Source organism: Bos indicus, chromosome 20 (genome assembly GCF_029378745.1).
Source record: "Bos indicus isolate NIAB-ARS_2022 breed Sahiwal x Tharparkar chromosome 20, NIAB-ARS_B.indTharparkar_mat_pri_1.0, whole genome shotgun sequence".
Lineage (NCBI taxonomy): Eukaryota > Metazoa > Chordata > Mammalia > Artiodactyla > Bovidae > Bos > Bos indicus.
Genome location: NC_091779.1, coordinates 7,602,417 through 7,628,781, shown reverse-complemented (window position 1 = coordinate 7,628,781; position 26,365 = coordinate 7,602,417). Strand labels below are relative to the sequence as shown.

General features: G+C 41.0%; 1 protein-coding gene across 13 annotated transcripts in view; it reads left to right on the top strand.

Moving 5' to 3' along the window:
- Positions 1-26,365, top strand: part of ARHGEF28 (Rho guanine nucleotide exchange factor 28) — a 343,837-nt gene that overhangs the window by 299,848 nt on the left and 17,624 nt on the right. For 11 of the 13 annotated variants that reach the window (XM_070774543.1, XM_070774539.1, XM_070774541.1 and 8 more), the window contains 4 exons: positions 2,583-2,621; positions 2,720-2,767; positions 7,283-7,768; positions 9,021-9,321. In XM_070774543.1, the coding sequence (XP_070630644.1) occupies positions 2,583-2,621; positions 2,720-2,767; positions 7,283-7,768; positions 9,021-9,321 (874 nt within the window). Of the gene's footprint in view, positions 1-2,582; positions 2,622-2,719; positions 2,768-7,282; positions 7,801-9,020; positions 9,322-26,365 lie in introns of those variants that run through there. The other 2 variants (XM_070774546.1, XR_011562400.1) reach the window with 2 other exon arrangements.

The following is a 26,365-nucleotide window of genomic DNA, read 5'->3' as shown; positions in this document are numbered from 1 at the left end:
TGGTCCTGGGCTTGCAGGCCCTTATGCAACCGGGTGACGCCAAAGTGGCAGAAATAATTTTGACTTTGAAACGTCCTGGTGTCTTCACTTCCTTTTGCCTTCCTCTCCTTTCTGATTGTTTTCCTCTCACCACTCTTACCGTCGCCTGCCTTTTGGATAGTCTTGTAGTTACCCTAATCAGTTTTTGCTTCGTGACATCACCTTTCCTTAGTACGTACTATACACATAGGTTACAACACAGTCTTTTAAAATGAAATTTCCTATTAACATCAAATGAAACTGAGATGTCGGAGAGAGATGGGGAATAAGAACATGATTCTGGGAGGTGGCTAGTGGGCCTTCCCAGGGTTATCTGGGCCCAAGAGTTACTGTATCTAAAATTGAATTAGGTACATTACAGATACCACAGTGTGTTAATGTGGGAAAATGACATCTGTCAGATCTTTATGTAAATTATGTAACATTTTGTATTTCATAGATATTTTTGTGTATATTACATATGACTGAGAAATCAAAGATATTGTAAGAGCCATAGAAAAGATGGCTGTGATTTAGTGTTTTTTCAAACTTCAAAATGAATATAGTCATTAGATTTCACTCCACTTATTCTGACTGTAAGCTCTCTAAGTTCTTTCATCTTAAAACATTCCTGCTCTTCTGCTGTTTTCAGGGCAAACTTGACTTTCAAGTCTAGTTTCCAGCTGCTTTTTTGTTATTAGAGGAGGGAAGTAGGGGAAGGGCTGATTAGTTTTGAATGGAAAGCTGAGGTGGCTTCCACCCCTAAAGTCCTCCCCTTCCATGATTCAGTCCCAGGTAAGAGAGGAGGTGTCCAGGTTCCTCTCTGGATGAACCTACCTGGAAAATTTTGCCATTAATAAGACATTTTGAGAAATGAATTGACCTATAGAGCAGAATCATTTGAAATCACACTTTAAAGAAGTATATGATGGCTGTTTTGTAATTATCTTTCTTAATATGGTAAGGTTTTAAAAGAAGCATTTCTGAAAAATTTTTTCAAAATTTCAGATTTGTAACCCAAATGTCAAAATATCCCACGTGTAAAGCACCTAAATGCAGCTATGCACATTGCCCACAAGGTGGCGGGCCAACTCCATTAAAAAGATGACAATTCAAAATTCCTGTCTCCTATCAAGCTTAGTGGGTCTTGGGAATAGGTGACTTCATGTGGCATAATCCAACTAATTTCTGTGTTTCTAATTTTTATAGAGTATAAAAATTATGTCCCGTACAATCTTCTTACAAACGCAGTGGAGTGTAGAGCAGGGACAAAACCAGAAGAGTGGAGAGAACTCCAGAATTCACTATGGAACGCGGAGTTCTCGGCTCGTGTTACCTTCCCGAGGGTGGGGCACAGCTCTAATGAATAAGCTGCATCTCCTTTCCCATCATTTGTCCTTCCCCTGTTCAAGATGCTGCTTGGTAGTGAAAGCTTTCATGGGCAGTGTGGGGTGAGGAGTGAGGGGGTAGGGAGAAAAGGCCGGGCTAGCTCATCACAGTGGCCTCATCAGCCTGAACTAATTGAATGTAACAAGTTTCATGTTACCTGAGAACTGTTCCTTGAGGTTTGATTTAAAGCTGCTCAGACAAGACCACAGGTGGTGTGTAGGCGGCTGCAGGCCCTTGGGAGGCAGCAACTCTGAGGATCCCCGCAGTGTGATGTGTGGAGGACACAGTGGCTGCTCACTCTTTATCTATAGTATGGCATGTGCGTGTCCATTACACGCCAAGCAGCCCTCTTAGGTTTGCAGACACAGCACTGAATACACAGATGAAATCTTGCTACTCCTTGGCTTGCATCCTAACGAGAGAAAAGAGACAGTGAACAAACAGACAGATGTTGCATTCTGAAAACTGGAAGCCCTCACTGTGCACATGTGCTCTCAATGTGTGCAGTGGAGACGCAGGGAGTCAGGTAGAGATCCACCCCCCACCCCCCCAAGGAGCACATGGTCTCCTGTGGCCTTGTTCACAGCCTCTGCTGCCAGGGCTTCTCCTAGGTGCCCATACCTGGGCCCCAGGCGCGCTCAGCGGGAGGATGCCAGCCGGCTGAGTGCTGTTCTTTGCGCTGCCTCTGGGTCTGGTTTCTCCTCCCAGCCAGCGGCAGTTATGACTTCCCAAATCTCGAAGTGAGTTAGAGACTGGGCATTGATGACCTGTAGTTTCCAAGCCTGGCCTCCAGGATACAAGCCTGGCCCGAGAGACTAGCCTGGGTGCAGAGAGCACCATTTACAACATGGTGTGCATGAGGTACATGTGGTCACTTTGAGCCTGCAGCGCTCCCCGAGCATCTTCCCTGGGTGTCTGTCTTAAGGGAGGGCTGAGTGCATCTGGAAGGAAGTGGCCGTGCAGCTCAGATACCAAGGCTGTCCAGGGGGGGCTCTCTCTCATCTGGTGGTGGTTGAATTCTATAGACTTGGCTTTCTGGGAGGAAACAGTCACTATGGAAGAGTTTTAGAGCGAGAGCAGTGATTTCCCTGAGGGCATAGACTGTGGAACAATGCAGTGCAGCCTTTTAAGAGTGGAGTGAGTGTTCATTTTCTTTATGTTTTTATGTATTTTAGGTGGAATATAGAAGTTTCCCAGGTTCTTTGCAGTCAGAGGTGAGCTCTGCATATCTTAAATATGTCATCATCCTTTCTTTGTTTGTGCATAATGAATGCTTTTTCAAAAATTTGACACTCACAATCTTATTTTTCAGATTATACAAGCGATACAGAATTTAACTCGTCTCTTATATAGCCTTCAGGTAACTATGCTCTGACCCTGTGAATGTTTTCCCTCATGCAATTCACTTTATTTGATGAGTCCCAGACTTTAAAATTTAGAACATTTGAGAGGTAATGAATGATCTTAAAAGAACACCAACCCTCCACCTCTACCCCAAGTGTAACTCTGCTGATGGCTTGAGCTTCACCTGGTTTTGTAATCACGAGGCATCACCATTACTGTAGTTTATATAACATTCTTCTCTGAAACCATAAAACAGTTCATATCTTTAAAAAATATTGATGAATATGATCTGGCTGGAAGTTTGCAATGAAACTCTTAAGTGAGTGTAGTATGACTTCACATTTTCTGGTGAAAACTTAAATTCACACCTAAACTCTTTTCACTTCCACATGTGGCCTTAGGCCTTTGGGGCAGTCAGTAATTCACATGCTCTTCCACTGTTTGCTTGGTTCATCCACCTCACATTTATTGAGTACCCTCCCCGAGCCAGGCACTGTGATGAAGACTGAGCACAAAAGGGCAAGTGGTCCACAGAGTCTACCATCAGATGGCTCCCTGTCTGTCTAGGAAAGACAGGCATCCTAAAAATGAGGGCTCTGGGGCTGGATGATCCCCTGAGTCCTGCATAAGAGAGGTGGAATACATCCAATTGCTTAATTTGTGAGTTAAAAAATATTTTAAAATGATGTGAAAGCAATGTTTATAGACAAATTTATAGAAAGATCTTGATACATGTAAATAAAATGACTTGTGATTCTGTGGAGAGAATTACTGTTGTCTGGGGGTATGTATCCCTCCGGTTTTTAAAAATCATTTTATGTGTACCCTCGGAGCCTGTACCTCTCTCTGTCATCAGTTGTCTCTATAGCACAATTGTTAATGGTTGTATAATATTCAGGTCTATGGGATTAATCCATTTCTCATAGTTTATGGCTTCCCTGGTGGCTCAGATGGCAAAGAATCTGCCTGCGATGCAGGAGATCCATGTTCGATCCCTGGGCCAGGAAGATCCCCTGGAGAAGGGAATGGCGACCCACTCTAGTATTCTTGCCTGAAGAATCCCATGGACAGAGGAGCCTGGCAAGCTACAGTTCAAGGGGTCACAGAGTCAGATGCCACTGAGTGACTAACACACACACACAGTTTATACTTTCCTGTTAATAATACCATAGCTCACGTCTTTGTGCACTGACCTCTTTGAACACATCTGAGTGTGTCCTTAGGATGAATTACTGAAATCAGTTTTTGAGGTTTTTGAAAGACATTGTCAAAATAATTAGCACCCCTCTCTACTTCTCCTCAATTTGAAAATAAGTCAAGGTAGCTCATGACCTTAATTTGCATTTTTTGGTTATTACTGAAATTAAACTCCCCCCCACACTGGTTTATTGTCATTCAGATTTCATATCTTAAATCTGTTGACTATTAAAAGAAAATTAAGTCTGATACTAAGTTTTCATCAGAAAAGATAGTCATCCTACATTGCTGTTTTGTTATTGAGTCAATACTTTGGCTGCATCAAGATGTCTTTGATGTTCTATTGATCATCTGCCTATTCTTGATCTAGTACCATTATCTTATCTATTAAGATTATTAAGATAAGTACCACTCTTTCAAATATCTGAATTGTCTTTCATAAAAGCTTTTAAATCACTCTGGCAAATTTCTTAAACTTATACTGAGAGAGTTTAATTAAAATATTACTATATTTATGAATTAAGTTGGGGAAAATTGGCACTTTGGCAATAATTGTTTCTCTTGACTGAGAATATGTTATTTTATGTTCTGTTGGAAATCTCTGTAATTGTCTTGATGTAGGTACTTTTTTTCTGCTAAATTTATTCCTGGATATTTGTCTCTGTTCCTATTGTGAACAGAATATTCTTTTTTTCATTATGTTTCCCCAATATTGGTTGCTGGTATAAATACAAGTATTGAATTTTTTTTTTTTAATAGGCCAACTCATTGAATTTTTATTTTAGCAGGGTTTTTTTTTTTTTTTTTTTTTTTTTGACTCTTTGGAGTATTCAAAGTAGAAAGTAAAAAATTGAAAGTAATGGTATTATGGCTACTCTTAAATAATTAAATTAATTTTATTTTCTTGACTTCCTCCTCTGGTTAGAAATTCTGAAATGTCTTAATAGTGGCCATAGTAATATTAAATAGTAAATAATAGTGGCCACCCTTGTCTTATTCAAGATTTAGTGGGACTACCTTTAATGTCTTACATTAGATATGCTGGTCTCGGGTAGATGTTCTTAGAGATTAATTTCTCATATAAAACAAACATTCTTTCTTGTACATTTTAACTGAGAAGGAACACAGCGTGAGTGCAGTTCGTTAACTTTTGGGAGATGAAAACCCTGAGTGTCCCAGCTGGTTTGCCCGGTGGAAACAACTCACAAGGTTCTGTCTGTCTAAGTGCAGCCCTCTGTGGATTCAAGGTTCAGAAAAGCTGGGTGACCTAAATGACCTAGTTTTTGCAACATTAGGTTGAAGCAAATAGCAAACTCTATAGTGTGTCCTCTTAACCAAAGCTTTTGAGCTGGCTTAAGGGTATGTGCTCTGAAAGATTTCTGTTCATGGCACAGTCATCTCCTTTGAAGCTGAATCTCTTCTGCATGATTAAAGTTTTTTACATAGCATTTTTGAATCAGATGAAAATGAAATTTGATCCCTATGTTAGAAGAATAGAGTTAGAGATGAGGTACAGGCAAGACAAAGGAAAAGACACACTTCAGCAGAGAAAAGTTGAGAGAGACAGTATATGTGTACAACTAAATTACTTTGCTGTACAGCAGAAACTAATACAACATTGTAAACCAACTATAGTTCAGTATAATTTAAAAAAAGAGAAAGAGAGTGAATTGGGAATTTTCCTAAGCTTGAAAAGTAAGTGCTGTTCTCTGTCTTACATGTAGACATAAACTTTAAATATGCAGATGAATATCCAATCTTCAGATTTCACCCCTATGCTACAGAAGAGAGTTGTTTTATCCCAAATGTTAAGTAGATGAAAAATACTTCATGTTAGTGTTTAATTAGTCTAATTGTAATCATTACCTGAGAGTTACCATTGCCTGTGGAAGTTTTGGCATATAGAATATTGGATTTGTTGGTTGGTTTGTTTTACTCTGCTGATGCCCTTAGGAATTGTTAGAATTAGCTGGTGATATACAGTCTACAGTTTGCTTTAGCCAGGTCAGCAGAGTCCTGAATGGCTTATTATTTCATATTTAAAGACCCAAGTTATTAGGACCTATTTTCAGTGGTATCACTGTTTTCTTTATAATAACCACTGAAAGACATTAATCAAATACTCATGTGAATTTCAATTTTTAATTGATTTTCACATTTAGAAACATTTCATTTCAAAAGATGGATACATTTTTGAGTCTTGTTCCAAAACAAATACTAATTTAAAGTATACTTTAATTCTTTAATCTGCAAGAGTATAGGAAACTGCTGACTTAAAAACTGATGGTCAAATCCCCACCTTCTCAGCACCTGTTACATGGATAGCTTTTTAAATTTTTAGGAAAGGAAAATGAGAATTTATCCCTTGGACGGTAATAATTTCTCATAACAAGTCACAGGACACACACATACCCAGTTGTGGCTATTTTCAATTTGTTCCTTCTCTGTTTCTTTGTGCTTTCAATGGGAACTTGTGAAAATAAAAGCTTCCAAGGGCACTCACATTTTTTTGTTTTGTTTTATTTTGTGGAATCCTTCTAAAAGTTGGCAGTTACTTCCCGTGATACTGCCAAACTTTTAATAGGTAGATACCATAACTCAAAGACAATTTTTTTTTTTTAATTTGGTTGGTAATTTCCTCTGAGTTTTAGAGTATCTATGTCCCTGTAATCATTCCAGCCTCCTTTTACCATTCTGTCGAACAGATGAATTTCAGCTTAGTGTTTTGTGCATGACCTTCCTGCTATAATACAAAGAAACAACAGTAATGAGACTAGCTTTACCATTTATATATCTCCTAAATATGATATTAACTGCTATGATAAAAAAGATTACTTAGCAAAGCTTCCAAATGGTTGACTTTTATATCTTCACATATGTCATATAGCTTAAGTAATTTCTGGTTGGAGACTCAAAAGGTACTACCAGATTTATATAGATTCTTAAGTTCTCCTGAATTATTGACTATCAAGACCTCAGAAGGATAATGTGGCACAGCACAGAAAGGCAGTCTTGTGAATTTATGGACTGAATTCTTACTCAGAACACTTGCTTAAATATTATCCAACAGCATCAACAAACCACATTTCCAAAGGAGGGAGAGAATATTCCTTTTGGGCTTTATTTCTTTTGTGTATACATCTCAGACTATACCAGTAAGGAAATGCAGACAAGCCTGTCTGAAGTGCCAAGGCCAGTCTCGGGAGGTAACTTAGAGCTAGGGGAGAAGTGTTCAGAGAGAATCATTCGACCATACTTTCATGTGTAGAGGTGCTGCTAGCTCACTGTGTGGACAATACGGACGCCTTTGCTTTCTTGCCCTCTGCTTTGACAGGCCGCCTTGACCATTCAGGATAGCCACATTGAGATCCACAGGCTGGTTCTCCAACAGCGGGAGAGCCTGGCCCCGGGCCCCGCGTTCCGAGGCAGCCCCTTTCAGGACCAGGAGAAGTCCCGCAGCCTGGAGAAGCAGCGGGAGGAGCTGGCCGATACCCACAAGCTGCAGCTCCAGTTCCAGCAAGACCAGCACCGCTGGCTCCGCAGGTGCGACCAGCAGCAGCGCGAGCAGGAGGCCCGGGCCAGCCGGCTGCAGGAGCGCGAGAGGGAGTGCCGGGCGCAGGAGGAGCTGCTGCTCAGGAGCCGGGGCGAGCTGGACCAGCAGCTCCAAGACTACCAGCAGAGCCTGGAGCGCCTGCGCGAGGGCCAGCGCCTGGTGGAGAGGGAGCGGGAGAGGATGCGGGCCCAGCAGAGCCTGCTGCGCCACTGGAAGCACGGGCGGCAGAGCAGCCTTCCCGCCGCGTTTTCTCCAGGAGCCCTGGAGGTACGGGACTCCTGTGCTCGCAGAAGCAGAGAGTAAGACGGCTTCAGTCATGGTGGTTTTGGAGCCTTTGAACACACATCTGTCTTTTTGCTGCTCATGTAAGAGCTCACAAGAGTTACTCGATGTGTAGGGAGCAAGAGCTGGGAACTTCCAGAGACAATACCCATGCATCTTGACATATGCACATTTGAAAAGTCTGGGTACTTCTGGATCATGGGTTCATGGTACTCATGATAGATGCCCTCGATACCAAGGGAAGCAATACAGAATTGCGTTGTCCCAGTTAGGCGAGTTTTGTCCTGGAGTCTCCCTGGGCATGAGTGTGTTTCACGTCTGAAGACGGATGTGCTCTGGTCTTCAGAGTTCTGTAGAGATTTACCTTTCAGTGGATCATTAGCTAGGAACGTGCACAGGTACTGAATTTAACAAGTATACTACCTATTATTCCAAGCTTATTCTCTTTTTTGTAAATTTGACCTAAAATGAAAGTGAAAGCCTCTCAGTTGTGTCCGACTCCTTGGACTGTAATCCTTGGAAATTCTCCAGGCCAAAATACTGGTAGCCTTTCCCTTCTTCAGGGAATCTTCCCAACCCAGGGATCAAACCCAGGTCTCCTGCATTGCAGGTGGATTCTTTACCAGTTGAGCCACAAGGACCTAGTAAATTCAAAATCCATTTTTCACCAGTGGCCGTTAACATGAGTAGTTTAACGTTTAGTCAGAATAAAACCTTTGGAAAAGTTCCGTGTTTCATTTTGCACCCTCTTGAGCCACTCCTGACAATTTCATTTGTCCCAGGAGTTTACTTTTCTGTACTGTGTGCCCATAGATACTTTTTAATGATAGGATATAAAGTTGTAGAAGTTGATCAGCTTATAAGAATGATCTGTGTTATTTTCCTTTCTAGTTGGCTAAATTATATTTGTTGCAAATACCTTACTATACATGAATGTTTTCGACTTTTATTTAGCAAAAGTGAGAATGCTATTCCCTCAAAGTAGAAACATTTTAATGACAGTGAACACTACTGCACGTGTTTTTTCATTTGATTTGTATTTCTTTTAAGATATGCTATGTTTGGTTAATTGAAGTTTTTGGTACTGGCTTATTAAAAGAGGATGGGAGGAGGGAGTCAAGGGTAATATCCTCTACCATACTCATTAAAGTCTTGATTGCTAAATTCTGTTAGGAACAAATACTTTATAAAACTGGTGCAAATTGCTGAAGAAATTATTGTGTTTTTTCTTGCACAGGTAATGGAACTTAATCGATCTGAGACTTTACGTCATGAAAATTCATTCTTCATCAATGAAGCTTTAGTGCAAATGTCACTCAACCCTTTGAACAAACCGCCGCCACCAGGTATCCATCAGGATGCGGCTTACCCCCCAGGCATACCTCATTCTGATTTGGTAAGGACTACTGAAAATCAAGTAGACCTCAAGACGGACGTTTCTCAACCCTCAGATATCAACCATGAACTGTGGATAGCGGCTGGGGCCTGTCATCAGATACCCCCTCTCCACCAAAGCAGCAAGGATTCTTGTAAAAATGGTAATTAATACTTTACATGTCATCTGTGTAGTTTCCACAGGAAGCTGTTTCTCTGAGTGGTTGGCTCTTCTTTAGAGCAGATCGAAGGGGGCCCTAGAATGGAAATACATTGGTGCTGCTGAGCGGGAGTTTGCGGCATACACTTTTCTTTGGGGAAGTCTGGCTTCCATCGCTCATGAGAATCGAGACAAGCTAGAGCATGGGTGGAGGGCTTAGAGGATGTCACCGAAATGTGAGAAGCAGACAGGGTTATCATATCTGTGGGTTAAATGATAACTTTCCCCTGAAAAGTGAAGCAACTTGATATTTATTCTTCACTATAGACCTGACCACATCCTGATACATATCCGTGTTGACTCTCAGAAATAAAAGACAGGGACAGGGTTTGTGGTAGGGCTTTATTGTCTCTTGGGGCAATTTCCTACAACTTTAGTAAAGTCTTCTGTACTGCTGTTAAACACCCCAAGTGAAACCGTTCACATCATCTGTCATTTTTTTTTTAAAGGTGTTGTGTCTCCTTAAGTACTTCATAATAACACAATTTGCTAATCCCATTGAAACATTTGTCACGTATAAATGAAAGGCAGCTCGAGTTACCAGCTCCATGTGAATCCAAATGATTTAAATCTATGTCTATTATAAATTGTTTTCCGTGGGATATGAGGTAGGGAATGAGAAGAACTTGAAACCTCTCTACCGAAAAACAGATGGCATGCAATAGAATAAACAAATGGCTGGCCACATGGATGGGAAATAAATCACCGACAGCAAAATGTTTCAGAAATGTGGAACAAGCAGTGGTACAGGGACCCTCAGAATTGGATAGAGATCGGTTTCCATGCTTCATAGATGTGCTCAGCTTGTCTGGAGAGTAATTTGTCAGTAGCAAAAAGGTTTGAATGTGTCCAGCTTCTTGGAATTAGGGAGTAATAATTCTGACACTGTCCGGAGGTATGTCTATTACTAACCCAAATTGTATTAATTCTTCGCAGTGGATAATTCTTTACATTATTCGGTCACTGCTGTAACGTTTCTTGTCAACATATAAGAGAATGAAGTAGTTTTTTTTATCATTTCAAATATTCTTTAAACAAAAGGAAAAAAAATGGAATAGTGAATTGAGATCTAAAACAGGGGCCGAATGTAGAAAATGTAACCCCTCGAATATACTATCTTGCAGCTCTAATGTTGTAGAGACCATGCTGCAGAGTGCCTTCTCCTGGTGCGGTTGCTTTGCTGTGTGCATTCATTAAGTTGCTATCTGCAGCGCTTTCTGTGTTGTCAGTGTGGTTTTGCATGCCAGCTTTGGGATAATTCAGAAACTCAGTTTGAGTTAAACCACATTCTGCTTTTGTTTGAAATATGTATTCCTACTTTTTCTGTATCTCCCATCTTTTTCTGTTGAGTTGTGCTTTAAAGTAGAAAGCTTTTAAACATTTGGCTGCCTGCTTGCAGGAGATAGAACATGTACTAAGGAAATAAACAGTGATTATATACAAAACCCAGTGTCTCCACATGTAAGGAATTAAATATAGCCAAGGAAAAGGCTGAGAAAATGCGCTTCTGCTTCAGATATTGTGTCCAGTATAGGCCAAGGACAGTCAGAACATTGATAGAGCAAAATCAACTCTGGCCTTCCTCTCTCGGGAGCATCCTGGTGTGTGCAGGAAGGATTAGATCAGAAATGCAGTGTGGGCTGTTAAGCATTGGAGTTTTGCAACTAGTCAAAAAAACTCTATTTATGTTGGTTTACTTAAGCATGATAAGCAGTTTCTGGAGGATAGAAAATAAAGTCAGAGATTAGGAGGAGGTGATAGGCAAGTGGAATGAAAATTGGATAGATACTCTTAAGAGGGTTGTCAGGGCCAGATAAAATTGTTCGAGCCATTCCAGAGCTTTCACGGTTCTCAGAATCGAAAGTAGCTCAAAATAAGCCGCTGATGGTGGTCTTCACTGGACTTTTTCTGGGCTTTCCTTGCATGCCTTTGGAGGGGGCAGGAAGGGGGAAGCGGGGCGGGGGGAAGCTGGAAGAAATCAGTCCAGGCTGTACTGGTGGAGAGGGGCCAGTCCACATGCTGGGATCCAGGACAGTGCTGTGTCGGCGTCCCCCGCTTTCACACTTGCTGCTCTATCGTGGGGTGAGTGGCCATCAGGGACCACTGCTCTCACTGACGGAATTTGCCTCTCATGTTCTTGGCTGGTGTTTGTGTTAAACGTGCATTTAACTGTGGTTTGATGTCATCAGTGGGCTATTTTCAGGCAACTCCCTAAAGAATCATTTGCTCTTTTGTCTGATCTTGTGTTGGGTGCCTGAGAGCAGCTCAGGTCAGTGGAAACGTGAATTTGTGAATTTGGGGAACAGTAAACGTAGTGCAAGAACAATGGGTGTAAATAAAACTCCTGAACACGTTTAGCTGTGGCCCAGATTGGAATTTTCATTTTGGTCGCTCAAGCCGACCTCATCAGACGTTTTCCTGTGCTCTTTGTGTTCTGCTTGCCACTGATTTTTCGGTGTCTTCATCATTACTTCCACCGGTGACAGTTACAGGACACTTAACCCAATCTGAAGCCCTGTGCTAAGGTTTTGTGTGGAGAAATCCACTTAGTACTAGCAACCACCCCCTGAGATGACTCTGTTATTGTCTCCATTTGAGGGGGAAATGGAAGCAAGAGAGGCTCAGTGATCTGTCCAAGGCCAGTAGCTGGTAAATAGCAGAGTTGGAGATGCACTGGGAAGACGGGTTCTAGAGCGCACGCGCTGAGCTGCTACATTGTATGTTGCTAATGTCTGGAGTGCTGTTTTAAATTCTCCTTTTAAAAGAAGCTGGAGTAGAACTAGAATAAATCCTGTTGTAATGTCTTGGCAGGATATTAATGCTGAAGGCCTAGTTCTTTGTGGTTGTCATTGCTTTTGTTCCTTCCTTCTTTTTTTTAATATTACCATTTGGAAAATATTTCTAAATCATTTGGATTGTGGTGGTCAATGCTTGCATGAGTTCTGCGGATTTTCAGATTTCATGAATACCCTTTAGCTTCACATTGTTCCCTATCGGACACATTTTCTTAAGGATCGTTTGTGTCTCCAGTGTTCCCTAACAATAGCCCTGTGTTACTGGTAAACATTTTTTAAGGTAATGCTTTATAAAGAGCGTTACTTTTCAGTTTTGGAAGTTGTCTCATGAACAAAATTCTTGATGTTTTAACATTAAATTCAAATTGGTATTTGATTTTATTTATAGTCGAAGAGATGCTTGGCTTATGAACGTAATCCGCACTCTTCTGAGGGACACTAGGCAAGACTCCAGAAAATTTGAATTTCTTTAAACAGTGTAGTCCCTATAGGGCAATTGCTATATAAATGGCCCCATGAAATGCTTAACTGTATTACTCTTCTTAAAGGCAAAAATCAGCAAAACCCACCTTCTTTCTGTGCCGTTTTTTTTCCAGTTTTAGAATTCCAAAACTATTTACTCAGCGTCTCTGTTAGTTTATAGTTGTTGTTTAGTCACTAAGTTGTTCCCACTCTTTGCAACCCAGTGGACTGTAGCCACCAGGCTCCTCTCTCCATGAGATTTCCCAAGCAAGAATACTGGAGTGGGTTGCCATTTCCTCCTCCAGGGGCTCTTCCTGACCCAGGGATCAAACCCATGTCTCCTGCTGCACCTGCATTGGCAGGCAGATTCTTTACCACTGAGCCACCTGGAAAGCCCATAGTTTATATTTGCCTTTTCCATTAATCAACAGAGAAAATATGGTATGATAATTAATCTGAAATATTCTTAGTCTCCCCTTTCAGTTATATTTTTATCTGTACCTCAATATTTGCAGGTTACCGAAAAATTCCTTTTCAGCAAATCATAATTTTTCTATAATGTGTATGATAAAACTTAAATTGAGAACCAGATTTCAGGCATTAGTCACATAGTTGACTTTGGAAAAAGAATAACTTTATTAAGTTTGAATTCCAGAAGAGTGTTTCCCTTTACTACATGTTAGAATTTAGTGCCCATCAAAATATTTTCAGATTCAAAGCATTGTATTCAGAATATTTCGTCTTGGCAGTGTTGTCATATTTTTTTTAAACACAGCTGTGTTAAGCTTTCAGTGACTTTTTTTTTCTGACATATGGAAATATAATAGAAAATTTCCAAATAAAAGCTATGCTGTAGTTAGTATTTAATAGTCTTTAAGAAGTGAGTAGGTGATAATTTCTAACATTTAAAAAATATTCTGTAATTCAGAAATGGGTACCTTATTTGTGTATTCTGTGTGAAAAGAAGCTTTTGCCAAAGACCTACAGGCGATTTCCCATCAGCCTGAACCTGGCACTAGATAGTATAAACTTCAGTGACAAAGAGGTATTTGAAAAGGTGGATGTATTAGTTCGCTAGAGCTGACAGAATAATGGAGAAGGCGATGGCACCCCACTCCAGTATTCTTGCCTGGAAAATCCCATGGATGGAGGAGCCTGATGGGCTGCAGTCCGTGGGGTCGCGAAGAGTCGGACACGACTGAGCGACTTCACTTTCACTTTTCACTTTCCTGCACTGGAGAAGGAAATGGCAACCCACTCCAGTGTTCTTGCCTGGAGAATCCCAGGGACGGGGGAGCCTGGTGGGCTGCCGTCTATGGGGTCGCACAGAGTCGGACACAACTGAAGCGACTTAGCAGCAGCAGCAGCAACAGCTGACAGAATAAAGCACCACAGATTGGGTAGCTCAAAGAGAAGTTTCTTTGCTTGCACTTCTGGAGGCTGGAAGTCCAAGATCAAGATGTTGGCAGGATTTGTTTTTCCAAGGCCTCTCTTGGCTTATAAGAGGGTTGTCTTCTCCCTGCCTTCACATAGTCTTCCCTCTGTACAAATCTGTGTTCAAATTTCATCTTAAAGGACATCAGCCATGTTGGATCAGGGCATACGTTAGTGACCTGACTCATTTACTTCTTTGAAGGCTCTATCTTCAAATGCATTTTGAGGCATTGGGGGTTAGGACTTCAATATCTGAATTTGTGGAGGGGGATACAATTCTGCCCTTAACACAGGATAAATTATTATTTTCTCTTTGCTATTTTTAGGCGCCATGAAACTTTAATTAAAAAAAAAAATACCAAAGTTGAATTGTAATTTAACTACAGTATGAACTTAAAAAAAAGAGAAATTTTTAAAAATGCAAAATAATAAAATTGTGATAAATATCTATATTCTTTATAGATATAGGTATGTGCTATCAAGCCTCTGTCAACACAGTGAAGGTGAAAGTGTTGCTCAGTCCTGTCTCACTCTTTGCAACCCCATGGACTGTAGCCCACCAGACTCCTCTGTCCATGGGATTCTCCAGGCAAGAGTACTGGAGTGGGTTGCCATTTCCTTCAACACAGAAATTAGGGCAAAAGATGTCTATAAATTCATTAGGATATTCTTCCAAACCTAGACCTTAATTAAATAGCTTTGGGAATTTTGAACTCTCTCTGTGATTGGGAGAGAATCAGATGCCTTTATTTTGAATTGCTTAAATAAAACCAAATCTGAAGGGTTGAGAATATTCATATGGCATGAAATTATTATATCTATATCTATGAGAGTTCATAGAGGTCAAAACTGGGAAATTATTGATCAACTCTGTATCTTTTTTTCTAGAATCTTGGCTATCACTTTGGTTAACATTTTAAGGGAAACCATAATACTGCTTGCTCTCGGTCATCTGTGTCATGACAAGAGTATAAACAGCTGGGCTCAAAGGCTTAATTTTAATCTTCCTCACTGATGGGTGGAGGTGATTGACTTTCGCCTTCTGCGGATTTTGTACCAGGAATGGGAAACATGCCATTTGCCTCTAGAGCCTGGTGAGCCGTGGGTGCTGGCTGCCAGCTTCCTGATTGCATAGTTCTCTGGGGGCAAGTTGGCTGCGTGAGCCATCTGGGCCAGGGCCATCCCGCTGCAGTGAGCAGAGCCCAGCACACAGCAGGAGATCGAAACCAGCAGGTGGGTGGGTTCCCAGGCAGCCAGCCAGCCGTGGGGCTGTCTGTTCTTCCCCGCTGAGGTTCCAGGCTGGTTTGAACAAGCTGCTGAAGTGGGAGCCTACTCTGTGTGAAGGATTCCAGGGGTTAGGCCTGACCTTGGGTCATCCTTAGCTGAAATAAAAGAACACCCCACATGTATCTACATACATACATTTATGTGCAGACACAAGTTTGTGGTCTATGGCTTGCATATTTGACCTCTGTAGTACAGTGTGGCTTTATTCTCAAAGTGATTAAGGGTTGGGTTTGGAAGGAAAGTTTGTAATCAATTTTGTACCAAACCGGCCTGTAGGATAAGGCCTGCTCCTGTCTGTCTCTGTGACTCCTGGGACAGTGATCCAAACTGGGCAGAGAAAGCATCACACTTTTCACAAATCCCAATCTGGGGACTGTCTACTCCCTCATCCCTATCCATCCAACCATGAAAATTTCATTTTTAGGGCTTACTTAAGACGTTGGGTGTTCCACTAAGGACTGATGTTTCGTGTTTACCCAAGAAAAATGTGACCATCTGGTTCAGTGTGGGTGGCAGACTTTGCCTTACAGGACCACATAGTGAATGCTTGGGTCTTTTTCAGGCCATTAGTCTTTGTTGCATATAGTCAACTCTGCCTCTGTAGCTCAAAATCAGTCATAGAAAATACATTAAGAATGAGATAAACTGTGTTCTAGTAAAATTTTATTTGTAAAAAATAGATAGTCTAACTTGTTTTATCGTTTTCACTTAGATTGAGGAGGTTATATTCCTCCTGGCTTGAAATTAGTCCGTTGAAATTAGTAGTATAATCTTACATGGCACTTCATGGCATTTAAAACGCAGTTGAATTCATGATCTCATATGTCCTTTACAAAAACCTTGTGTGTTGGTGGTTGCTGTCTCTGTTTTTCAAAGACAACTTTTCCTTTTCACTTTCTATTCATTCAGTCCCTGTGAGCAGATGAATTTGGAAAAATGGGGTTAAGTGTACTGGATGGAATTAAGGCCAATGGATTGAAACCCAGGGAGACTTTTCCCCCAACTCCAACTCCTTAAATCCTGTGATGGTGTTGAGGAGGGCCCCCTCTAACTATGAGGCTTATGAGAAATGAGATGCCATGGGTGGGGTTGGCTGCTAGAACCATGGTTCTAACAGTTTCTGCAAGAGAGCAATAAAACAGAGGAATGCATTCCTTCTGCTCAGACATTCTGATTTGGTCGGACTTGAATGGGCCTGCAAATCTGTATTTCTAATGTTCTTCTTAGGTGGTTCCGAAGCAGCCATCCTGTTAGCTTTCCCTGAACTGCCAACCTCAGTGCTGGGCTTGATGTTAAAGAACCCCAGTTCAAATGTTAACTCAGGCTCCTATGCCTGCTGGGTGATTCCTAAGCCTTAATTCCTCATTTGTACAAAAGAGAAGTGTTAGCAGAACTTAAAAAAAAGTGCCAAGCATGTTCTGGGTCCACTGAACTTCAGCTTTATCCCCACCTGGCAGAAAGAATTCATTGTAATTGTGGTTCAGAGGTGGCTGCTGATAGAAATGAAAATGTCTCTTGGTGGCTCAGATGTAAAGGATCTGCTTGCAATACAGGAGACCTGGGTTCAATCCTTGGATCAGGAAGATCCCTGGAAGGAGGGAATGGCTACCAACTCCAGTATTCTTGCCTGCAGAACTCCATGGACAGAGGAGCCTGGCAGGCTACAGTCCATGCGGTCACAAAGAGTTGGACACAGCTGAGCAACTAACACTTTACTTTCCTGAATGACAGTAGGAAGCCAGTAGTTTCAAATACAATTTTTTAAAATGTAAATTGGGGAAGTTTTTACTCAGAATGGAAATATAATAGGCTATAAAGGGTTAGCTCCTCTTCCATATTGTTTGTTAGTTTATTACCAGAACTGTCTTAGGGAAAAGTCACAGCATTTTGTTTCCCTTTGTTCCTCTCTGTAGAGAAAGAAGTTACATCAGTCAGCCATGTTTTCAAAACCAAATGTAAGAGACATTTGGCAACAAGACTGAACATCTCAATTTGGGATGCAGAGCTTCCATATCTACAGAACACCCAACCCTCACTGGCTGCATTATATAAATGGTTGCATTACATCAATATATCCCCAGGAGAATTTATAGTAATAATTGAGTTCCCTGAATAGGCTTTCCGCCCAGAAAGAAAATGTTAAGAATGCCCAATAGGAATATTATGGTTTAAATCATTTTCCCTTTTAAATTTAAAAATCGTGTTCTGGTTTATGACCTTAATTTCTTTTTGAGTTCAGTTATCCTGAATTGATTTGTTGTTGTTAGTCCTGGATAAACTGAGAAAAATCAAGGCTCAGAATCACCAGGAAGCACCCCTTATTAGCACTTCTCATAATTTGAATCAAAGACATGTGTAATCATTTATTAGAGAAAGGCAATGGCACCCCACTGCAGTACTCTTGCCTGGAGAATCCCATGGATGGAGGAGCCTGGTGGGCTGCAGTCCACGGGGTCTCTAAGAGTCGGACACGACTGAGCGACTTCACTTTCTCTTTTCACTTTCATGCATTGGAGAAGGAGACGGCAGCCCACTCCAGTGTTCTTGCCTGGAGAATCCCAGGGACGGGGGAGCCTGGTGGGCTGCCGACTATGGTGTCGCACAGAGTCGACTTAGCAGCAGCAGCAGTAATCATTTATGTAAGGACTGCCTGCCTCGCTGTAGAAGCTTCAAGGGCTCGGGGAACTCCATGTACCTCCTTTGTTAATTGCTCCATCATAGGCACCAAGCACACTGTTTGGCATGACGTGAATGAAGGAGTCAAGATCCACACTCTTTAGCAGAAATGAAAGCAACGTTTGGCTTGACTGAGGCATTGAGAGATGTTGAGGAAAGACAGCAGACGTGTGAGGTGTGATGGTAGTTAATACAGACGGACTAGACAAGTGCTTCAGGATAGCTGCCTGGATTGAGTGAGTTTGAAAACTTTTGTCAGGTGGGTGTATGTAAGATGGCATTTTTAAAATGTCAGGATAACTATATGATTGCTTGCCTTAAATACTTTTCTGGATGCTAAGTGGCACACTTTAACTAATACCAAGTCCGGGACATGGTGAAGGACAGCGAAGCCTGGCTAGGTGCAGTCCATGGGGTTGCAAAGATTTGGACACAACTGAGCTACTGAACAACTTTTTTTCTTCATTAATGTTGAAATAAATTTGTCTTCGAATGTATAGTCTCACTTTTGAGTTTGATATAGGTACTCTGTTCAACTCTGGAGAACATCTTTTCCTTTTTCCTTTTAGAATATTGTACGTATAGCCCCAGATGAATATGTGTAGCAAATGAAAGCTCAAAAAGTTAAAACATCTTCTCCATAAATGCCTTAATTTATTCTAAACAAGTGGAACTGAATTCATCCCTGTCATTTTAGAAAGACGGCATGTAAACAATTTTGCATTGAATTGTTATGTCAGTAACAATTAGTCAGCCTATCTGTTCACTGGGGTATTTCTTTTTAACCATAAAGTAGCTCGAACACCAGTAAATTAAACATGGGCAGCTAGCTCAGCATCAGTGAAACACTTTCTTAAACCTTTTTCCTTCTGCTAAATCCTGTTTAACAGTCCAGTGTATCTCCCCAGGCAAAGCCATTAGTGTTTATTTCGTTAAGTACACTCCTAGAATGTGAACCAGTTTCCCTACCACCACCTTCTGCTCGTCAGCTTTAAAATATTGCCTGAAAGATCACATATTTATTATCAGATCAGAACAGTCGCTCAGTCGTGTCTGACTCTTTGCAACCCCATGAATTGCAGCACGCCAGGCCTCCCTGTCCATCACCAACTCCTGGAGTTCACTCAAACTCACGTCCATTGAGTCGGTGATGCCATCCAGCCATCTCATCCTCTGTCGTCCCCTTCTCCTCTTGCTCCCCATCCCTCCCAGCATCAGAGTTTTCCAGTGAGTCAACTCTTCGCATGAGGTGGCCAAAGGACTGGAGTTTAAGCTTCAGCATCATTTCTTCCAAAGATATCCCAGGGCTGATCTCCTTCAGAATGGACTGGTTGGATCTCCTTGCAGTCCAAGGGACTTTCAAGAGTCTTCTCCAACACCACAGTTCAAAAGCATCAATTCTTCGGCGTTCAGCCTTCTTCACAGTCCAACTCTCACATCCATACGTGACCACAGGAAAAAACATAGCCTTGACTAGACGAACCTTTGTTGGCAAAGTAATGTCTCTGCTTTTGAATATGCTATCTAGGTTGGTCATAACTTTCCTTCCAAGGAGTAAGCGTCTTTTAATTTCATGCCTGCAGTCACCATCTGTAATGATTTTGGAGCCCAGAAAAATAAAGTCTGACACTGTTTCCACTGTTTCCCCATCTATTTCCCATGAAGTGGTGGGACCAGATGCCATGATCTTCGTTTTCTGAATGTTGTAGTAATCTTAAAATTAAATATGATCACATCTTAAGAAATATATCCATTTGCTGTGCCCCAGACAGACTGAGAACACATAGAAAGGCACCTATGTGTTCTCAGCTAGTCAGTTTCCAGAAACAGCTGGCTGAGGGGGTGAAGTCTTGTCCTGTTGTTCTGCTCAGACTTTGAGCCAGATGATAAATAAGCCAAGGCTGGGTTTTAATCTGTGGCGATGCTGATTTGCCATGGTAAATCACTGTAGAGTTTGTTTAGAGAAGGGGCCGGGGTACCCGTTCTCATCCTAAGCAAGATATTAATTCAGTTTAGTTTGAAATGTTAATGCTTGGTTTGAAGGCTTACCTAAGGAAAACTGTGGTCTTGCAGAGGTTCCCAGTTCTGTAGGATAGGACTCTGAGCCTTTTTGCTAAATAATTTCACAGTGAGACTGTGCAAATTTAATTATTTTCATGGTGACTCTTCCATCGCTGTCTTTTCCATAGTTCTCTTTGTGCAAATTCCATTATACACTACAGCTTTTTCTTCCTAAAACATAACATGCTGAATGTTGGGATTAATTATAGAATATTTGAATCATCTGCCAAAAAATACAGGAGACTCTACTGCTCAGGTGTATTGAGGTCCTTTTGTAAGGACTGTTGCTGTAAGGCATTGGAAGAAGCATTTACAAGCAAAACATTGGCAGAGCTTTAATTTTATTTAATGACCTGCTTCCTACCAGTGATCTTGGCACCCTGTGCAGTGATTTGCAATCAATTAATCACACAGGATGTTGTAACACTGCAGTAAGGGCCTTGCGCTGTAAGAGTCTCATAAATCCGCCAGCAACAAAAAGAGGAACTCTATGCTCAAAGCCCTCTCCACGCGAAACTCCAAATCAGGAGGTGATTTTAATGCTCTGTTTTCTAACATGTCCTCAGAAGCCTCAGTACTCCCTTGTAGGTTCTGAATTTTGATTGCTGTCTCTCAAAGACGGTTTGGGGTGTCGGTTTAGGAGTCTGTAAGGGTTCAGTTTAGACCAGTCATTTAGATGGGTGGGATTCTTTTTTTTTTAATAGAAAAAACACAATTATTGCAGGACAATTGCTCTACAATATTAGTTCTTCTGGATTGCTGGAAAAAACTATGAGTTTGGTTATTTTCCCTGAATTCTGGGCAATCATGCTCAATTGTAATAGGTTGTATTTTTTAGAGTATTATAGGGGATGATTCAGAAAGGAAGCATGTTTTCATCCTGGGGATGCACTGACATTTGCTAGAGGCAGATGGCAGAAGATGGGATGGTGAGATATTAGAAGTCACGGAGAAAGAGACTTTACATACTTGGCTTTGCCAAAAACTTCTGGAATCTGGGTGTTTAGTATCTTAGGCTTGTATTCTTGTCATTTCAGACGCACCCGTGAAGTTGGGCTATGCTGAATCTTTTTTCTTATTTTAGCATAGTAAATATGGAGCCATTAAATATTCTTAAAATTATATAAGCCTAAACTCTTGGATAGATATAGGTTGTGTTTTCTTGACTTGTTTCCATATGGCTTTGTTTTGGGGATGTTCTTATAACAAGAATATGGAATTGTGTAATTCTTAATGTATATTCCATCTGATTAAAATGGGACCTTCTTTTAAGAAGCTAAAGCCTTTTAGAGCTATATCACTTCCAGTGAGTACATTCAACTTCTGACTTGATGAATTTATTCCTACCAAAAAAAGTCATCCTATTTTTGATTACTTGTAAATGTATCCAGATTGGCGTGATAGATTATACACAAAGCAGAGCTCATATTGTATTTTTAGGTGCTTGATGCTTCTGTTTAGCATGAGCTCTAAAATATACCCACAAAGTTTTGCATGTGCAGACTACTTTTCACTGGCACATAAATTGGAAGGAGAAAGCATAAGGATCGTTTGGGCCAAAATGTGATGGTCTGTTAGTCAGTGTGTAGTCAGGAGGCCCTGTCCTGCATCTGGGCTCCAGTGTGAGGAAGTACGGTCACACACTGGTGTGTCCCCGAGGATTGTGAACTGAACCCCATCCCTCTTGAAAGGAGAACGCAGCAGGACTGCAAGGGAGAAGGCGTGTCTGGCTGCCTTTTAGGGTGCTCCACTCAACTACCTGCAAAGATTTTTCTTTTAATTTTGTTATTTTATGCTGAACAAGCAGCCCGAGGTAAAGCATTGTGAAAGATCAGATACTGCATTTGTCTTTAATGAGCTCCCTGTGCTCTGAGCTGGGTATGGACATGGGAGAAAAGCTTAAATCTGAACTGTGTAAGTGAAGTACTGGGAAAAATCATGTTAAAATGATCCTACTCAAAGAAGTTAGCGTTGCTCCTAATAAGACTATGGAGGAGTTTTTGCATATATTACTGCCAGTGAGATAAACTATTTCATCTTCAGATTAAAATATTTCCTCTTCAGATAAGAGATAGAGATATTAATACATAGAAATGGTGGATAGTTTTTAGAGATGATGATGATGATGATTATTGTTTTAGATTATTGGCTAACTTTGAGAATGTGTTCAGGAAAATTTCAGAAAATGTATTTCATGAAGGGCTTAATTAAATGACTGATGTAACCTAGACCCAGAAAAAAAATGCTAGTGTGGAAACCTGTCTAGCAATATCATTTTTGACCACAACGATCAAGACGAGACATACATTCATATCAGGAGAGTAGGTGATGTGTAGTTGTCTATCATCAGAGATGAAAAGATAAAAATCTTCCTTCTCCCACTTCCTAAACCGAGTTTCAGCAAAAACTAGACTAAAATGATACTCTTCCAATGTAATGAACTTAAGGTACGGTTTCTGGTACTTCACTGTTAAATGAGGGGTTTGAATGAATGAATAAATGAATGATTAACAAGTGAATGCATGAAGGAATAAACTTGATTAATATTGAACAATGGAGCTGAGTGGCAGAGTGAAGATAGCAGGCCTGGGTTAGATTCCAGCTCTGTCATTTACCACCTGTGAAAACCTAAGCAAGTGTTTAAACTTGGTCTGTTTCAGTGTCTTCATCTATTAAATTGGACTTTTGATACTATCTGCTTTGTAGGAGGATTTTATAAGACCAAACATGTAGAATTCTGAGCACTTTGGAAGTTCTCAGTAGAGAAAAGGTATTTTCAGTAGACATAGTTATTGTCACTGTTATCTTTTAGCTTGTGTTAAAGGAAGAATAAATCATTAGGAAGAGCGATCAGTCATTTCAGCCACTAGGTTACTTCCAAAATAGCTGCTCTGGGGACCGGAAGGACATATTATGTCTCGTTTGAGTCTTATCTAAACAGACACTTCTCAAAAAATGTTCCATAGAAAGTTCCCATAATCAGATGATACTGGGAAGTGGTGGTTTGGAGACTAAACAACTTCTTCAAAACTTTCATTGTGCTCATATGTACTGTGAATCTCCAAAAGTGGCACTTCCCAAACCTATTTAACCACAACATCCTCTTCTCCAGCCCAGAATCTTGCAGGGCTACTATTTCTTAAAATACACTAGGGGGAAAAAAAATAACAGTGATGTAAGTGGGTGTTGAAATAAATTCAATGTACATAGCACACCCTTCATTTTTTTCCCCCCGTAGGAACAATTGAAATCCAAACAACATATCCCGACATGATTTACCACGTGGGCTGTCTTTTGAATACCCAATTCAGCACAATGAATATAAGATGTAGCTTTGTTTAGCCCCGAGGCAAGCATTTGGGCCTGCGAATAAGGGCTTGTGTCCAGTACTTAGGTCTTTTTTGGGTCACATTTCTTGGACTTATTCACACATACCATGTGCTGAAATTAGTCATCGCTGATGAAGCCCAGGAGGTTACGTGTTTGGGCCTGAAGGCCTGCTCTGACTCTGAACTCGCTGTCTCATCGCATGCTGCTCTGTCCCTCCTCTCTGTGGTCCAGCCGTAGGAAGTTCCTCCACTTACGTGAAAGACCCCCCTGCTTTTGTATATCTTTCCTCTGTCAGGAATATCCTCTCTTCCACCCTTTATTCCCAACCTGGTAAACTCTTGTTCATCTTTCAACACCCAGCTCCAGGGGCACTTTTTTCCAAATGTCTACCCAGACCTTCCCCTTCTGGGTTGGGAGTGCACCTTGCGATTCTGTAGTGTCCAGTAGATCCTTGTATTACTTTCCACCACATTGTGTCACGTGTTTTCCCTTTGGACTCTAAGTTGCTGTATATTGTTTGTTTGAGACATTTACTTACATCAAATGCTCTGGCATTAACTCTATTATTCATTTTTGTGGAAAGAATGTCAAGGCACAGAATACCACCATCATTCTAGAAAGCTCCCTTATTCTTCTTACTAACCAACCCTCCCTCCCAGAAGCAGCTACTCATCTGCTTTCCATCAAATGCAGGTTAACTTTGCTTATTCTAGAATGAAATGGAATCAAATACTATGTACCTTTGTGTGTCTAGGTTTTTTTTTTTACTCAACATACTGTTTTTGAGATACATCCATGCCGTTGCCTGAGTCCATAGTTGGTTCCTTTGTATTACTGAGGAATCTTGCTTAGATGATTGTATCACAATTACTTATCCAGTCTTCTGTGGACGGATACCTGGCTTATTTCTAGTTTTTGGCACTTATGAATAAAGCTGCGGTAAAGAGTCTTGTACAAGGCTTTTTGTGAATTATGTTTTCATTTCTCTTGGAATGAGTAGAATTCCTCCTAGAATAGTGCCTCTTTAGCTCTTAAGAAACTGAAACAGTTTTCAAAGCGACTGAATGGACTATAAACTTCTCGGGTGCTGAGACAAAGTCGCGTTCAACTTGGTTTCGCTGCTTTTGGACCCAGTGCAGGGCACAGATTAGGCGCTCAGTGTCGATTGAAGGGTGAGTGGACAAGAAGCTCAAAACAGTTTGCTGCCTGGCACACCCTCTACTAACGGAAAAAGAAAATTAATGCTTTGTCCATCAGAGAGATGGAAACTGGCTAACTGTGGGCTTATTCCAAGCAGACAAAAAATGGGGAATAACAGCTCCCTTTGACCCTGCCGTAGACCTACATGTGCAGGTGAAGCCACGTGTGGACACGGGACCATAGAAGGATGCTCATCACCAGCAGCTGCCAAATTACCTCCCAAAGTTAAAACTCCCAGCACTCCCATTCAAAACCTTTCACAACCTACTCTTCCAGCCCAGCCCACCTCTTTGATTTACCTGCACAAACTCACAATACCACCAGACCAAACAGCCCTCTCTCTCTTTTTTTTAATAGCATCCAGCATTTCCTTTGCAATAGGAGAGAGCTCTACCTGGAATACCTCCACCTGAGGCCACCCCTTCCTCTTGACATTCTCAGCAGCGAGGCTCAGTTCCAGTTCTGTCTTTGCTCCAATGCCTGTCCTGGCCACCCACCTGAAAGTGCTCTCTTGGGAAGGTCTCTGAAGTGGTGTTTGCCTGTGGAGAGTGTTCATTAGCCTCTTTCGTAGTTCTCTGTGAAGTAATAGGCTTTCTGAGGGCAGTGTGCCCAGTGACCCTTACTGGTCTGGAAGGAGCTGGGGCCGTTGGCCACGGCATCACTGAGGCTGCTTGCTCTTTGCTGTTGGTGGCTGATTCCACTGAAGAGACGTTAAATTACATGTTAATTCTGTGACTCCTCCTTTGAAAGAGTTGTTTACAGAAGAAAGAGCTCTGTCTAAAAGGAGAGGATAGAGTGCAAACTTGGGAATTTGTGTCACCTGGTAGATGATCAGGGCTTTCCAGGTGGCACTAGTGGTACAGAACCCGCCTGCCAGTGCAGGAGACAGACATGGGTTCTATCCCTGGGTCCGGAAGATACCTTGGAGTAGGAAATGGCAAGCCACTTCAGTATAAAAGGAAATGAGTTTCTCAGGCTCCAGTGTGAGTCACAGGTCATGTTTCGGGAAGCGCAAGTATTAACATCTAGAATAGCTCCACGTGATATTGTATCATAAGATAATATATAAAATCATCTCCTCTAGGAAGAGATGGCTCCAGGGCGTAAAGTGGTTTTATCTAGTGATGTATCTTCTCATTTGATTCCTGTTTTAGTAAAGTCCTGATTTTGCCTCTTTTTTTTGCCTGCCTTTGCCTTCAGACTATCATCGACTTCACTAATGGTACAATTTCTAAAAGTATTTAATTTCCAGAAATGTAATATAGCAGTCTTTGCTCAGATTGCAAACATTAAATATGAAAAGAATGCTAATGTGAAAATTTACATTGAACAAAACATTTCCTATATATTATGTAATACTTTTAAAATTATAATCATTTTGAGTGACATTAATTCAAGGCTGCAGTTGGAAAAGATATTTCAGGGTTTGATTTCTCAGCAAATGTTTCAAACAGATAAGAATTATGAAGTGTTTTTCAATTTTAAAAAGAAAATTTTATGTTGCTCTGAAAACTGTAAATACCAATTTCTTAGAACACGAAAAGGCATGTAAGTTCTTTGACATCGCATAATTTTGTGGTTGATCAAGAGAAAAATACACTCATTTGTATATCTTTAAAGAATTGGGTGCCATTTTTTAAAAGTCTGGTAATAACATAATTATTAAGAACTAAGTAGAACTAATTAGCTTGGGTGTGTTTGCTCTACCTGCTTGCCTTCTGGTTTAAAGAAGAACACTGGATC